A 15982-nucleotide genomic window follows, 5' to 3' on the forward strand; every position below is an offset into this window, starting at 1 on the left:
TAGAAAAGGGAAAAATAACATCTCAACGCAACAAGAAACACGTGCTACCAAGAGAAGGGCATTTCTGGGTTGGCTGGTGACTGGTTGGGCTGGTTCTAGTAGCTACGTTTAAAAGATTTTGGAGGGCGGCGTGCATTGACCATGCAAATATACCTTAGGTCCTCTCTTGTTGTCATAGGACAGTTGGTCTTGGTTTTCATAGTTCCTTTTTTTATTCTGATGAGTAATGTGCACAGAGAAAATATGCAGACACAGAAGAATATTATAAACAGTTGAAAATGGTGGGCAGTAAAGCAACCAATAAATTTGAACTTTTCTGCTCCAAATTTGAATCCCTAACACTGGGGCTTGCAAAAGACATCAAATACCATTTGCCATAAGATGTGCCTGTCTAAACAAAGCCAACAAAACACAACAACCCTTGTCACATTACAGTCAATGCGGTCACTTTTACTACATTCAGGAACTAAGTGGTGCTTTTCCATCGATCCAGATCAGCTATCAGCAGCAGTGTGTAAATTAAATACCGACTGAATTATGGATGTAACACTCCTTCAAATTTATTAAAGATGATACTGCTTTAACCCCTTTAACAAAACACTCGATAATGAAAATGTTGCTGAGTGCTGTATGATTGCAGAATGAATAATCACACTAAGAGGACGATGGAAAGTTTTTGCCCCACCATATTAAGTTCTCTTCATCTGCTGTATTTTTTTGAGGGCAGTGGCCTCGGGGGGAGAAACCCGGGCTCGAACTGTGCCATTTTGCAATGATATAAATAAACTCCTCCTGCACAGACACACCACACTGGCCTAATACTGCAATATACTTGAAATGTTCTCATTGCTATTTTGATTACAAGCTGCTGAAATTATGCATGACCTATATGCATGACATGACATTTGTTCCTTAATCGCATCCGACAGGTAATTAAAAATGTGAATACACACTGGCCTTTCCTGAGCACCTCTTTAAACCAATTTAATGCCACAGCCATGAACTCCACTGTGTGTTCACTTAAAATAGCTCATTAAAACTGACACTCTTGTAAACTGATAGTAGAAGCAATATGAAAATGATCCTTGGTGCACAGTGAATAAAAATAGAAAATGAATCTGAAATGTATTAGCAAATACAATACAATAGCTTCCAGAAATAACTTGAAATTCCAGTATGCAACTATCAGTTGAGCTTTTCTGTCCAACCGTATTTATATAATCAGACATTCAAATTAAGATATATCATCTGTCTTTTATTTCTCTGAGATCAGTCTGCTATGGATTTTTTATCAGCACTGTATTGAGTATTATTAAGTCTTCTACAAATAACTAGCCATTTATGGATTTATGTAATGCAAACATCATGACGTAATGAAGGGATTCAAAAATACAACATGCATGGAAACGTACCCAGATTACCAAAAACGTATTTGATAGCTGGAGCAACATTTTCTTTGTGAGTAATTACTAACAAGAAATACAAGAATTATATGATTTCAGAAATCAAGATGAAACGTAAGATGAAACATAAGATGGAAAAATATTGTACGATGAACATAAAATGTAATGTAAAAGAACAGAGCCTGCTGTTCTGAATTCTAACATGAAATCGCACCTCAAATAACCAAATAATTTACGACAAAGAAGCAAATTTAAAACATCAGTGGTAAAACATCTTAAGTAAATGGACAAATATGTGGACAGGAGGGTGGTCTGCTTTAAGAGTTCTATATAAATTTTAATTCAAGCCAGTATTTATGTCTGTTCCTGGCTACAGCACACATGAAAAGTGCCTACTAACTAAAGACAACAGAATGATGAATTACACAAGAAAAAATTACTGGAACGTTTTTTTTTATTTTATTTATTTTTTCTCCCCAATTTGGTATGCCCACTTCCCAATGCGCTCTAGGTCCTCGTGGTGGCATTGTGACTCGCCTCAATCCGGGTGGCGGAGGATGAATCTCAGTTACCTCTGCGTCTGAGACAGTCAATCCACGCATCTTATCACGTGGCTTGTTGAGCGCATTACCGTGGAGACCTAGCGCGTGTGGAAGCTCACGCTATTCTCTGCGGCATCCACAAACAACTCACCACGCGCCCCACCGAGAGCGGGAACCACATTATAGTGACCACAAGGAGGTTAACCTAACGTGACTCTACCCACCCTAGCAACCAGGCCAATTGGTTGCTTAAGAAGCCTGACTGGAGTTACTCAGCACGCCCTAATTACTGGAACTTTTAAATACAACATAATTTCACATTTAACCAGAAAGCAGCATCATTGCATGCATGATAAATAGCACAGATGTGTGAAAAATGACTTATTTCACAGCTACAATGTGTTATAAAACCCAAGGCAAGGCATGGCAGATTTATTTAAATAGCACATTTCATCTACTACTGTATTTCAAAATGCTTTATAGTACATTGGCATAATAAATAAAAAAAATAGTAATAAATACATATAAAAGTCAAGTTGAAAATCATTTATGCACATAAAAATTAATGAATAAAGAAAAAGGATATTAAAATAAAAAATAAAATTCAAGATGGATTAAAATTAACAATAAGAAAAGAAAATGTATATATATATATATATAAAAATAAAAGTGTAATTAAAGACATTTCATGAGGGCAACTTGTGATGATGAAAATAATAATAATTAGAAAATGACAATAACAAAAGTTAATTAAGCAGCTACGTGGTCTTTCAACAGTCTTCTCTCGCCATAAAATTCTCTGTGGGAATCTAACTCAATTCACACTATACCTAAATAGTTTCACTGTTAATAATCTCTTGTAGCAAAGAGGGCAACAATAATTACCTCTGTGCTGAGCAGGGTGGGATCTGGGATGGTGATTTAGCGTTCATCCCTCAGGAAATTGAGCACAACCTCTGCAAGATCAAAATTCCCACCATGCACCACTGTAGTTATGAAGAAATCACCACCCTATAACCTCACGTGACACTAACAACTGACTTGCCAATTGCTCAAAAACCATATATATGGCTCTAGGGTGCAGAAATAACAGAGTATAAGTCACTGATGCTTTGCAATGCCCCATGTTAAGGTCTTCATTTTGCTCCTGTTGTGGATATACACAGGAGTCTTTGAATATGGTTAAAAGCAACATGAAATGAGCAAATAACACACATTAAGTCAAACTGGACCACATTAGACATGGCTGACGCTTTTTTAAAGAATGTTAGTCAACATTTACAACATGGCATGAGAGATGTGATCACATGACAAAAAAGTAACACAGTTACATACATAGAAGACCTTTGCGGTTGTTACACACACGTACACACACACACCTGCACACAAGCATTTACTGGAAATCCTTGCACTGGGAATCCTGGTATCTTACCTTGGTCTCTTTCTCCTCCAGCAAAGTTTCTAGTCTTTTCTGCGCAGCTCTGCCTTCATGGTCGTCACTGATGATTAAAATTATGTGATTCCAACGGAACTCTCGCATCATATCAAACCACACATGTGCCTGGTGGGAATAGGGTGGCACCGTACGAAGGAAAGAGAGATGGATGCTCTAGAAGAGGAGTAGAAAGAGAAAATATGTAAATTTGCCATTCTTTGTCTTTTTTGACAGTAATTAAAATAATAATACATTCAAACTTAAATGGAATATTTCCAGTGCTTGTATTGATACTCCTCTAACATTCTGGTTTGGATTTTGGTTAGGATTCAAAGATTCTTGTAAAACCCCTAACCCTAGTTAATACATTTCTGCAATTATTTTCGCCTGAACTGCTTAATTGAAACTGCCATTCAAGACTTTTTTTAATCACTTCAGCATTAGGTGTTCTTTGTACTTTTTAAGAAATTAAAAATTTCAGCATTCACAGCAAATATGTTATAACCTATTGCGATTGGTCTGTTGGCATACCAAATGTGATTTGTCATGTCATCTTTGCATATACATTTTTAACTACATATCTGTCTATGTGTGGATTGTTATGTGCAGCTGACTGAGTGTAGCTGTTCTGATGCTGCATTTAATTTACACAAAACTTAAGCCTAAAATACTAGTCTTCTTCTGTTATGGAAGCACTGGTATTATGTTTAGCAAATGCAATTCTAGTTTAATCACTCTTTTTAAAATCCTGCTTGCTGCATACCTTGTCTGAATAAATGGACATCCTGGTGGTGAGCCCTACTACAGGGATTCTGTAGAATCCTGCAGTGTAGGAGACCGGCGTGGGCGTTAGATGGTCATTAGACTGTGGTGGATGGCTGACCAGGATGGCATACACCTGCAAATGCGATCAGAGAACTGGTTGAAAAACAGACTAGCTGCTGTCAAGACTAGATCATAGTTGAGTGAATAGCGTGACTCGTTCACTCAGAGCTCATTCCCTAAATAAGTATTTCAGTTTAGTCTTACAGACTGACATTTTTATTGATTGATGATGTTCTCAAGGGAGAACAAAGAAAGACAAAGATCAGGCAGACAGACAGACAGACAGACAGGCAGACTGATATGTAGATAGATAGATAGATAGATAGATAGATAGATAGATAGATAGATAGATAGATGATGGATGATGATGATGATGATGATGATGGATGATGAACGGATGGGTGGGTAGGCAGACAGACAGTTAGATAGATAGATAGATAGATAGATAGATAGATAGATAGATAGATAGATAGATAGATGATGGATGGATGGATGGATGGATGGATGGGTGGGTAGACAGACAGACAGACAGTTAGATAGATAGATAGATAGACAGACAGACAGACAGACAGACAGATAGATAGATAGATAGATAGATAGATAGATAGATAGATAGATAGATAGATAGATAGATAGGCTTCTTGAGGGATAGTTTTCAGTTCGTATTAATTTGTTTATTGCCTAGCCAACAGATTACTTCAGAATGACAATGTTTCTGTGCATGTTTTTATTTATTTATTTATTTATTTTATATGCTGTATTCAGAAGGAAAAACAACCAAAGGAGGAAAAAAGGTTTGGCAAAACCGTGTGGTTCTGATAGCTTTGAATGCTGCCATCCCTTATGGTTGGGCCTGAATCAGGGCTCTCCATCCAGACATACCCTCCAGCATTGACTCCATCTGTCAGTGAACGTCTCTTCTTTAGAGTAGGCAGAAACATTATTGAGCCAAAGCACTGCATAGTGAGTGATACAACAATTGCACATGGAACAGTCTCACTCGGCAAAGAAATTTAGCAATTATCCTGACATTCCCTAACATTTGTCTAGGGGTTAATAAATAATTGAGATCTAGATACCTATTGCTTTGACTGGGGAAGAAGGTGTGTATCACCATGAAAATGGAAAGACAGAGTGAACTGGGGAGAGGAGAGGGGTTGATTAATGTCCAGTCCACTTTTTTGTTCCGTGCAGTATTCGACACTGAGATAGACACCCAAATCAGCACATTTTTAATGACATCACTGGGCCACAGAGCACTTAAAGCGAAACCACTTAATATGATCTTCACATGTGCAGGCTTTTAATGAAGAAATGCTTCCAAATGAATTACTCCAAAGAGTGTGACAGTGCTATTCAGTATTCAGTCTATCTATCTATCTATCTATCTATCTATCCATCCATCCATCCATCCATCCATCTATCTATCTATACAAATTCTAACAATAAAAATGTGATTTAATTTGACTGAATCAAAGAATCATCCTGATTAGGTTGCACCAATGAAAGGAATCTGTTTTGAGTAAAAATTACATTCATGTCCTGAGGCATTTTTAATTTGGAATAGCATCCTCCCCCGCAACATCACTGCAGATCCTGATGCAATGATGCTGACCAAACACTCCTGTATCTGTATTTTTGTATTTTTGTTGCTATTTTCACTACAGTGAAAATAGCAACTGCTTGCATTGAAAATCATTAATTTTTTATGCGTCACCTAGTTTGTTTCACAGCTGCTGCCCTCTGTTTGTTTTGTCATCTCACTTATTCCTCACATCAAAGCTCTGTGGGGTCAGCTACAGTGAGTTAACCTTTCCTCCCTCTGTCAGTCCAGTATGGATCATCTACTGACAGGCTATCCTGCTTAGACATCTAAACAAATGAAACAGGTTCAATCTTCAGGGAAAATCCCAAACCCACACCCAAATTCCATGAACCCACAGCTCTACTACAATGCATAATATTTGAATGCTTAAAAATTGTTGATTGCCTACTGTACATTTATAGCTTTTGTTTCTGGTGCATAAAATGTATTTGATGTTCCACTTTTCTGAATGATTGTTTTACAAAAAGTGATAACCTGCTATTATTTCCTTAAGGAGGTATTTCTACTTGATCTAACCCTTAAAATGTGTTTTGTTTGTGTAACCTAATATTCATGTTAAAAATAACATGAATGTAATAATTTATTCAACTTAAAAAAAATAAAGGTTCTTCAATGGTTTTTGCATCACCTTGTGTTCAGCTAAGACCCATCTTCCTCATATGGCTCTTTAGGGATTGCAAATGCTTTTGATTTGACATTAGTCATAGTAAAAAGTGGAAACATTCAGTACCTTAAAGAACAATTTCTACCTGACCTAACACTTACAAATGACTTTCGTTACTATAACCTAATGTAGTCTGGTTGATTCAGTCATATTACTGTTTTTCTCAATTGCTTTGGCTCATTTTTTGAAACAGTCTTAACATTCTCTAAACTGTAAGTGCAATTGTCACAACTGTTTTATGGGACATCACAACACTGTTGCATGTCTGCAAAATGTAGTAACTCATCCAAAACATTTAATTCATGCTTCAAAACCTAGTTATTGTGTCAGTAAATTGGCCAATGCCACCAAAATGTAAAGTTTTTTTTTCATCGTTTGAGCCATACTGGTCAAAATGTTTAGATGTTTTTCACCATGGCAGTCAACCCAGGAAATGTTTGTTTTATATACAAATTTCATTTTTGTTCTACTTTTTGTTGACACTGACTGCCTACTGTACTATACATGAATGTCAGTTTTGTCTAGTTGAATGCTATTGTGTATCACACTGAGCTTTTTAGATACTGATTTCAACAGTAGGTAAAAGTTTATTGGGAAAAGTCAGTATTGTACAATACTGAAGTACACAGAAAAAGGATATGCATTTGTATGTATACAGTAAATTAATTTTTGTAGCAATGTGTTACATGTAAACAGAAAATTTACATTTGCATGTCCATTTTTATACATTTCTTACATGTAAAGTCATATATAGTGAACAGAAAATTGCCACAAAATGACATCCATGCAAAAAAAACCAAAAAAACAAAAAACAAAACACAGCAACAATGAAAAAAACATTCCATCTCAGAGATATTTATGGAATATACATGCATATCTGACAGATTTTGATAATCGAATGTATAATTCTGCATGTGATGGCTCACACAATGAAAGAATGTTTAGAAGTTGTGAGGAGTATGACAATTTCACTGAGAATCAACTCATCAGTTTTGATCAGCAAACCATGTGCATTTAGTTATTGTGCAAATTGTAGACAATTGTACTTACTCTTTTGCACACATGTGCCAAAACACGTGCAATTTTCTTAAATGAATAAGAAATTCAAATCTGGTGTGAACAAGAAACTAACTGTTCAGAGATTTAAACTTAAAGTTTTGAAAAAATAATAATTCTCATTCGAGAATTGAGCCAAAGCGATTGAGAAAAACTGTAAATAATATTTAGTGTAGAAACAATTGTAATGGATAATGTGATGCCAGTGCCCCTTGAATAATTAAATAATTTTTCATTTAGGATGGCATGCTCATAACTTATGGACGAGCATTTGGCAAACTTTTTTTGCCATGGTGAACAAACTACACTGTAAAATGTGCAGTTGTTACCTTGTCCTTAAGGAATAATTTCTGCTTGAACTGGCCCTTAAAAATGACTTTAAGAAAGTAACAATGTTACTTTTTGGAGTAACAATGTATTCAGGTTGATTCATTCATATAAAATAATAGGCTATTTAAAACAAGTTAATTTAAATTTTACAAAACCATTTTTACAATGTGAGACTAGATTTTAAGTGATAAAACATGGCATTGTGCAATGTGGATACACAGAAAAAATGGTAACCGAAAATTGCTTTATAGTGTAGTAACATCTAAATTAACTGGTAGGATTGAATTCCAAAATATTATTTAACATGAATCAGCCTGACTTAGGTTACACCAGCCAAAATAATTTTAAGGGTTAAGTCAGGTAGAAATAGCTCCTTAAGGTAACAATTGCAGGCTTCCACTTTTTACAGTGTAGTCCTAAATTAATTGTAAATAATAATAAATAAACAAATATGATTTACCACTTGAAGCACATTTATGGTTCACTGTCTGACAAGCTGCTTTTTACAATGTATGACTTCATTTTTAGTCATAAAACATGCCATAGTGCAATACTGATATACTACTAGAATCTTACCTGGCTTGATATGAGATCTTCACACACCGACAGCGCCATCTGAATCGCATTGGCTTTGTGAGTGACAGAGATGGCGGTCAACTTGAACTTATCCCTTCCGTACACCTGGTTCGCCTGGGTGACTGCATCTTTGAACACCTGCTCGTATCTTTTCTGGCTCAGGACGGCCCCGATGTTCACAATCTTGGGCTCGCAGCCGACCCGCACGCAAGAGCAGGAGAAGAACACGGCCAGCAGAAGTAGACGCATCGTGTGGAGGGCTAAAACAGCGCACGCAGAGCCGCAGTGCCGTTCCCCTTAAGTGCTGCTGGAGGGTCGTAGAGTTGCGCCCTCGGTGAGCACTTTAGCTATTCGGTATTGGAGAATCAAACCAATATCCAGTGTGGCAATTTTTTTAGAATACAAAAATCCAAGGTGTAAAATTCACACACACTTTGGCGAGATACTCATGGTCCCTGGTTCTATCCGCGCAGTTCTGCAATGGCATTTGCTCTATACAACATTAACTCCCACATGCACTGCAGCCTTTCCCTTAATTTCCCTTATTAAATGAGACCAAGCATGTCTCATGCGATATGGAGCCTGGCAGCAAAAATCTGTGATGCGTCACGTCGTGTATCGTCCGCCTCTCTGTCCGTCGACTGTTGTTCTCTTTGGAGAGCTGATGCGACGCTCGCGTCTGTGCGCTGTCCTTGGTGCTGACAGCTGTGAACGCGCTCTTTTGCGCGCGCCACCGCAGCTCCTCCAGTTTTGTGCGTTGGCGTTCGGCTAGAATTAAAGCACTCGAATGTCAAAAACAATCCAAGCGTAGAATCAAAAGAGAGTCTCTTGTTGCGTTTTTCAGCCAAACGTGGACGCATTTTATTTAGTATAACATGATAATAGAAAATATCAACAAAGAGCACTAATTAATATGATTTTGACAGCATTGTGGTTAACATTATTTCAGTGTAGGCTCTTTCAGTCTTTTTAATGCCTTAAGAGGCTATATCCCAACAAACACTGGACCTCAGAACGTTTCCCTAACGTTTGTTAAGGGTTCCCATTTGGTTACTTTTTAGGACTCCTACCGTCCTAAAAAAATAATGTGGGAGGGTTTTGTTTTATAACCATAACCTAACCTTCCCAGAATGTTGTAGGGATTTGTGTGTGTGTGTGTGTGTGTGTGACATCCTAAAAATTACTCATAAAGAACATATAATAAATTATAGACTTATTATTGATTAAATGTTGCAGTTTGGTTGCAGAACGGAACCCAAAATGTAGAGGTTGCAGGAATGTTTGGGCAACCATGCACAACCTAAAACAAATGTTCTATGTCCTTGAAAAAAATAAACATTCCTATATCCAAAAACGAATGTTCCCAGAACGTTCTGGGAGCCAAAAATTGATAGTTGGGCAAGGAGTTTTGGCATGGTCATACAATAGGTGATTTCCATGGTTTTTGTCCACTCGGTGTTCTGGAAAAAACAAGTAGTTAATTGTTGGAAGAGAGGCCCCAAATACACTCTAACAACTTAGAAAGAAAGGTTTTTCATTGGTTCTTTGCAACACCTTTAGTTAAGCACACATCCATCTTTCTTATATGGCTATGCACAGCAGTAAAGATCAATATACGTATACCTGATCTGACCCTTAAAATGAACTTTCATGACTGTTACTTAACTTTAAGACTGGTTGATTCAGTTATTTATTTATTGCACTTGATTAAAACCAGTTAATTTAGATATGACCACATTAAACACATTTTAGGCTGCCTGACAACATGTGTTTTTACAGTTTTTACAGATGGCTGTCTAAAGAACAAGAATATAAAAAGTTATTTGTTGGACTTCAGGGTTCTCCAATGGCATTAGGCTGTAAAAGCTATATGGTCTTTATTTGGAACCTTTATTTTTAAAAGTGTAGCTTGCTCTATCGTTGCCCCCAACCCATAGAGACTTACTTAAGGCATCTAAACGTTACCACCAAAGTTCAGAGTTGCAATTTAGGGACAGCTGATCAATTATGTAAGCATGGCATCTATATTTCAGCATCTTCAATCATGAAAACACTTGCTCTGTCTTTCAAACCTAGACTTTTAGAGTAATTGCATAAAGTAGAATGGCTAAGAAGTCTCATTGCTTCTTCGAGCATACCCTGCTTGAAGTGCCGTCTCTTTTTTAAAGTGCATCTGTGCAAACCCTTCATTTTGCTTTAATATTAGAGACACGTTTCATTGTGCATGTTAAAGAACCAAGCAAGAACAGAGGTTTGAAAAGAAAGTCTATCACTTGCTGAATGAATATAAGGGTAATGCTTTCTCAATGCAGGTGGATGAAAAGCATTATGCACTGGCAGGCACATAAGACAAAAGGGGGGGGGGGGGAACGGTTACCAAGGAAACAAGCCTCTCTCCTGAAGTGTGAAGTTTCAAAGTATTCACATGTAGGCATTTTGTACACTCTGGCAATGCAGGGCGTTAATGAGACAAAGTGACTGTAGTGTGCATTAGAAACATGCATCACAAATACAGTAGCAAGTAAAATGTGGACACCTTGAATTGTTAATGTATAAATATTCAGATTTTCATGCACTGAAGGATTTAGCTTTGCTTTAATTATGCAGCATACATTCATCATGCATTGACGAATCTGAAGACAAAAACAGAAAAATTAAACAGCAGTTGTGATTTCACTGTATTACACTGATTGTGATTTGATTTAATTTGCCTGTGCTAGAGAATCTGCAATCAAAACCGTATTAACATTTCATTATCCGTAGGAATTAATCCCTCTACATGTGAATGTCATAGCAGTCTGATATGAAGAGGGGGATTTGTAAATTAGGTCACAATTGATCTAGTTACGCCGTTGACTTTAAATAATGTATTGCACGCCTCGGGGCATCTTTATATAGCTGCTGTTTTATTTACTTTTATGCTTTATATGATGAGGTCAAATTTATAAATAGCTGTAGCACAGAACATGAACATTTGAAATAGACCAATTTCCATTAAAAAAAAATCTAATTTTGCATAATATTACTTAAAGGAATAGCTTACCCCAAAATGAAAATTCTGTCATCTTTAACTCACTCCCATGCTGTTCTGAACCCATATGACATTCTTTTTCCATATAGAACACAAAAGGAGATGAAAATTCTGTCATCATTAACTCACTCCCATGCTGTTCTGAACCCATATGACATTCTTTTTCCATATAGAACACAAAGGAGATGTTGAGCAGAATGACAGCATCAGTCACCCTTCACTTTCAAAAAGATGCAATAAAAGTGAAGGGTGACTGATGCTGTCAGTTCCTAACATTCTGCTTAACATCTACTTTTCTTGTTTGGAACAACATAAGGTTGAGTAAATGATGATGGAATTTACATTTTTGGGTGAACTATCCCTTTAAGATGGATTACAGTATATATATATATATATATATAGTATATACACACACAGAATGCCATTTATATATACAAGTATAAGAGTTCTGAGCGTGCATCTACAGTCAGTGGAGCATGCTGTCTCACTGTCTGAAATGTTGTGAATACTTGGATGTCTCCCACTTGCTGAGAGCCACACAAAAGTCTGACCAAGCGACAAGGTCTTCGCTGGCCTCGGTCATGTTCAACTCCCTCCCCCTTTATTCCCACATCTCTGCACATCAATACAGCTGGGGCAGCCTGCACTGCAGCCATTATATAATGATGCTCCTGCCAACACACACACACATATAGAGAAAGACCACTTACTAGAGAATAGTCAAGACTCATTAGGAGATGACACACCACTATAATGTGCATGTGTGTCAGAAAGAAGTGGAAAAAAGTGAAAAGAACTTAACTATGACAGTATTGCATGTTTTTTTATGGTTTTCACATAAATAATATTATTATACATAATACTTATTATAAATTACTATAATATTATTATTATTATATTACAAATTATATACAAATTTTAATAATAGTAATTACATTGAGTATATTATACATTATAAATTAGGGTTATGTATTGTCTTCAACAGTGTTAGACATTTTTTTTAATTAATTTTTTTAATCCCCTTTTCTCCCCAATTTGGAATGCCCAATTCCCACTGCTTAGTAGGTCCTCGTGGTGGCGTGGTTACTCACCTCAATCTGGGTGCCAGAGGGCATGTCTCAGTTGCCTCCGCTTCTGAGACAGTCAATCCGTGCATCTTATCATGTGGCTCGTTGTGCCTGACACCACGGAGACTCCCAGCACGTGGAGGCTCATGCTACTCTCCGCGATCCACGCACTACTTACCTCATGCCCCGTTGAGAGCAAGAACCACTAATTGCGACCACGAGGAGGTTACCCCATGTAACTCTACCCTCCCTAGCAACCGGGCCGATTTGGTTGCTTAGGAGACTTGGCTGGAGTCACTCAGCACACCCTGGATTCAAACTCATGAGTCCAGGGGTGGTAGTCAGCGTCAAAACTCGCTGAGCTACCCAGGCCCTCCAACAGTGTTAGAATTTAAATTTTCTGTAACAGTAAAAGGCAAAATTTGCCCCCTGTATTTATTTATTTATTTATTTATTTATTTATCCTCTATGAGGGCATATTTGTTTCACTAGGCTTCAATGCTCTGGTGAAAAGCACCTATGACAGTATAAACAAGTTTTTTATCGTTTGCTCATAAACAATATTTCTATATATAATAATAATAATTAAATACAGTATATGAGTATACTATTGTTATTATAATTACATATTGTTGTCATTATTATTATATTGTTTTATAATATTATCAGTATACAGTATTATATTATTATTTATCGCTAATGTTAGAAATTAACATATGTTACAGTACGAGGCAATATTTCCCCCTGGAATTGATTGTCATTTCTTTATAAGGGTATATGTTTTTCATACTGCACAAAAAATACAGAATTTACTTTCTCCAATTTATGTCAAATGCTTCAATTAAATCAATTAATTGAAATGAATTCTAATTACGAACAATAATGGCTGTTATTTATCAAATCAAATCAACACAAATACAAAAGTAGCTGTAAAAAATGCACAAGGTCAGTCCTAGAATAGAATATTATCAAATGTTACATATCTGTAAATAATGTTACAGATACTGTAATTATCAGAGGCATTTTTGTCCCTTTCAGTGGCATTTTTGCGCCAAGCCATTGTTAATTTCTTACTTTGGTCTTCGCGTGTCTCTGCAAGTGTTACAATCATAAAGTTTCAAGCTTTTATGGGGTTAAAATAAAACATTTTACTGCTGTTCTGTTTTGTCCTTGATGGCCGTGCCAGCAGAGGACCAGGCAAACCTACATGATGTGTTTCTCATGTATGCGGTATGCCAATCTATAATTGAGGACTGATCTTTCATTCTATGTCCTCTTTCTTTTCCCATAAATAGTGACTCTGTCTAGCAAGGTGTGTCAAATGCTGAATGCAAAAATGTGTCTACATCAATGTAGGATGTTACTAAGGTGGAAAAGATGTAAAATTGTCTTGTTGAGATGTGCCTGTGCTTATAATTTGCAAATCTGATGTTTTTAAGGCAAACAAACAGGATAAAATAATAGAAACCAAGGTGACGAACATCTTCATATGAAGAATGCAGACAAAAGTACTGTGGAATTGCACCAACCTCAGAGGGTTGCTATGATTATAAATGATGTCCAATCTCTTCTTCAGAAAACTAGGATGCAGACCAAGAAGATAACTTTTGGCAAGCCAAATGTTACACCACAATGTGCTATTAAGACTAGAAAGAAGACAGTCTGGCTGTCCTGAAATGGATAGCTGCCCTATTTTTGACTGTTTTAATCAATATCCAAAGACTTGACTGGGACATTACTATGATAAATGTGGTTCTGTTAGTGAAAAGACAACAGAATACTTTATTTTAAACCATATTCTGCATGCAAGCATGTCCTAATTGTTGATGGCTTTTCAAGACTGGGAAACAGAGAAGGTCCTACAGTGTTTCAAGGTTATACAGAAAGATGTATGATATGTACTGTAACTCTAAGTATTAAAATTCTGTGTGTTATTTTGTGCTAATGGCATGAATGACAGCTCAAATCATGAGACCTGCTGAGGAGAAGTGTATTGCAGTACTTATCTAAGCGATCAGACTTGCGATGTTTGCCGGCAAGACAATAAAACTGTTGTAAAATTAACTTAGACTTACATTGAAGGAGAGACTAAAGTCATTTCTAAGGGTCTTCATATCATAGAGACTTGGGGATTAACTCTTTTGACTTGGACCAATAAGTAACCTCCTAGCAACCATGCAGAACGCCTTAGAAACCACATAGCAATTCACTAAAACCACTCAGAGCCCTTTAGAAACTAGAAAGCAACACCCTAGCAAACCACACAGAACAGCATTGTAGCCATTTTGCAAGGGCAAGCACTTTCAAAAAATAGGTACAAATCTATTTTTGGTTGCATCTATTGTCAAGCCTGATAAATTAGTTCACTTTAGAGTCCTCAGCCTAAGGTTACTTTCCAAAACAACAACACAAGAACAGGCACTAACACAAGAGCAGGGAGGAAAATTAGAATGAGGCAGCTCAATTCAGAAGTACAGCATAACCACATATATTTTTATACATAGTTTGCTGGTTTTACAGTGTCTCCCAGCCTGGTTAGAATTCAGAAATGTGTTTTCCTGGAGTCGATGGATCTCCCGTAGTAAAAGGAGGGGTTTTCTGTTGACACAAGGGGAACTGAACGTGGTTAGAGTGGCGGAACACTTTAGCATACTGATCAAACAGAGTTGGCACATTCTATGGTGGCGATTCAGCAATGCCATGCTATGTCCGCCCATAGAGCTGTACTATTCATTGCAAATTGGGCATTGATTTACTGCCAAGCTGGAAATCAAGCTAGCCATACTGTCCACACACTGTGGTGGTCCTGAGTTATCAGATTCCTGGCTCATTCTTTTATGTCGTGCTGATTGCTCCATCTGTTGGAATTGGTTCAGGCACTGTGCACGGAATTCCCTGTGGAATCCGTTCATTTGTGTTCAGTAAAAGAAGAATTCTGAAGATTATTCACTACATATGGACAGTTCTGGAACATCTGTGTTCAGTGCCACGGGAGATTCGCCATCAATGTCCAAACTCTCTTGTTTTTGAGTCAACATTTCATTTTTAGTGATGTTTGCTAAAGCAAGCATCACTTTTACTTTTTCTCATACTTACAGTTAAGGATATGAACAAACCACAAATCCAAAGTATTAAATGTACAGAAATGAAAATTATGTCACCATTTACTCACCCTCATGTTGTTACGAACCCAAATGACTTTCGTTCTTCTGTGGAACTCAAAAGGAGATGGTTGGTAGAATGTTCTGTCTCAGTCACCATTCACTTGCATTGTATGGAAAAGACTGCTGAAAGTGATTGGTGACTGAAGCACCCTAGCATTGTGATGGTACATTTTGCACTGGCAAGTACCTATAAAAATGCAGTTTTGTTTCATTTATCATAAAGGCTATTTAGAGGTAACAGGACAAAAAAAAAAAAAATTCATTCTTTTAGATTCCTATCAGG

General features: G+C 36.9%; 1 protein-coding gene across 5 annotated transcripts in view; it reads right to left on the bottom strand.

Moving 5' to 3' along the window:
- The window catches only part of LOC127431238 (glutamate receptor ionotropic, NMDA 1-like), a 43695-nt gene extending 34572 nt beyond the window's left edge, over window positions 1-9123 (bottom strand). For 3 of the 5 annotated variants that reach the window (XM_051681581.1, XM_051681580.1, XM_051681583.1), the window contains exons 1-4: window positions 8438-9123; window positions 4144-4278; window positions 3378-3554; window positions 154-216 (exon numbers count right to left, since the gene is read on the bottom strand). In XM_051681581.1, the coding sequence (XP_051537541.1) occupies window positions 154-216; window positions 3378-3554; window positions 4144-4278; window positions 8438-8686 (624 nt within the window). In that variant the 5' untranslated portion in view covers window positions 8687-9123. The remainder of the gene's footprint in view (window positions 1-153; window positions 217-3377; window positions 3555-4143; window positions 4279-8437) is intronic. The other 2 variants (XM_051681582.1, XM_051681584.1) reach the window with 2 other exon arrangements.
- Between the last annotated feature and the right edge of the window lie 6859 nt (window positions 9124-15982).

Source organism: Myxocyprinus asiaticus, chromosome 40, assembly GCF_019703515.2.
Source record: "Myxocyprinus asiaticus isolate MX2 ecotype Aquarium Trade chromosome 40, UBuf_Myxa_2, whole genome shotgun sequence".
Lineage (NCBI taxonomy): Eukaryota > Metazoa > Chordata > Actinopteri > Cypriniformes > Catostomidae > Myxocyprinus > Myxocyprinus asiaticus.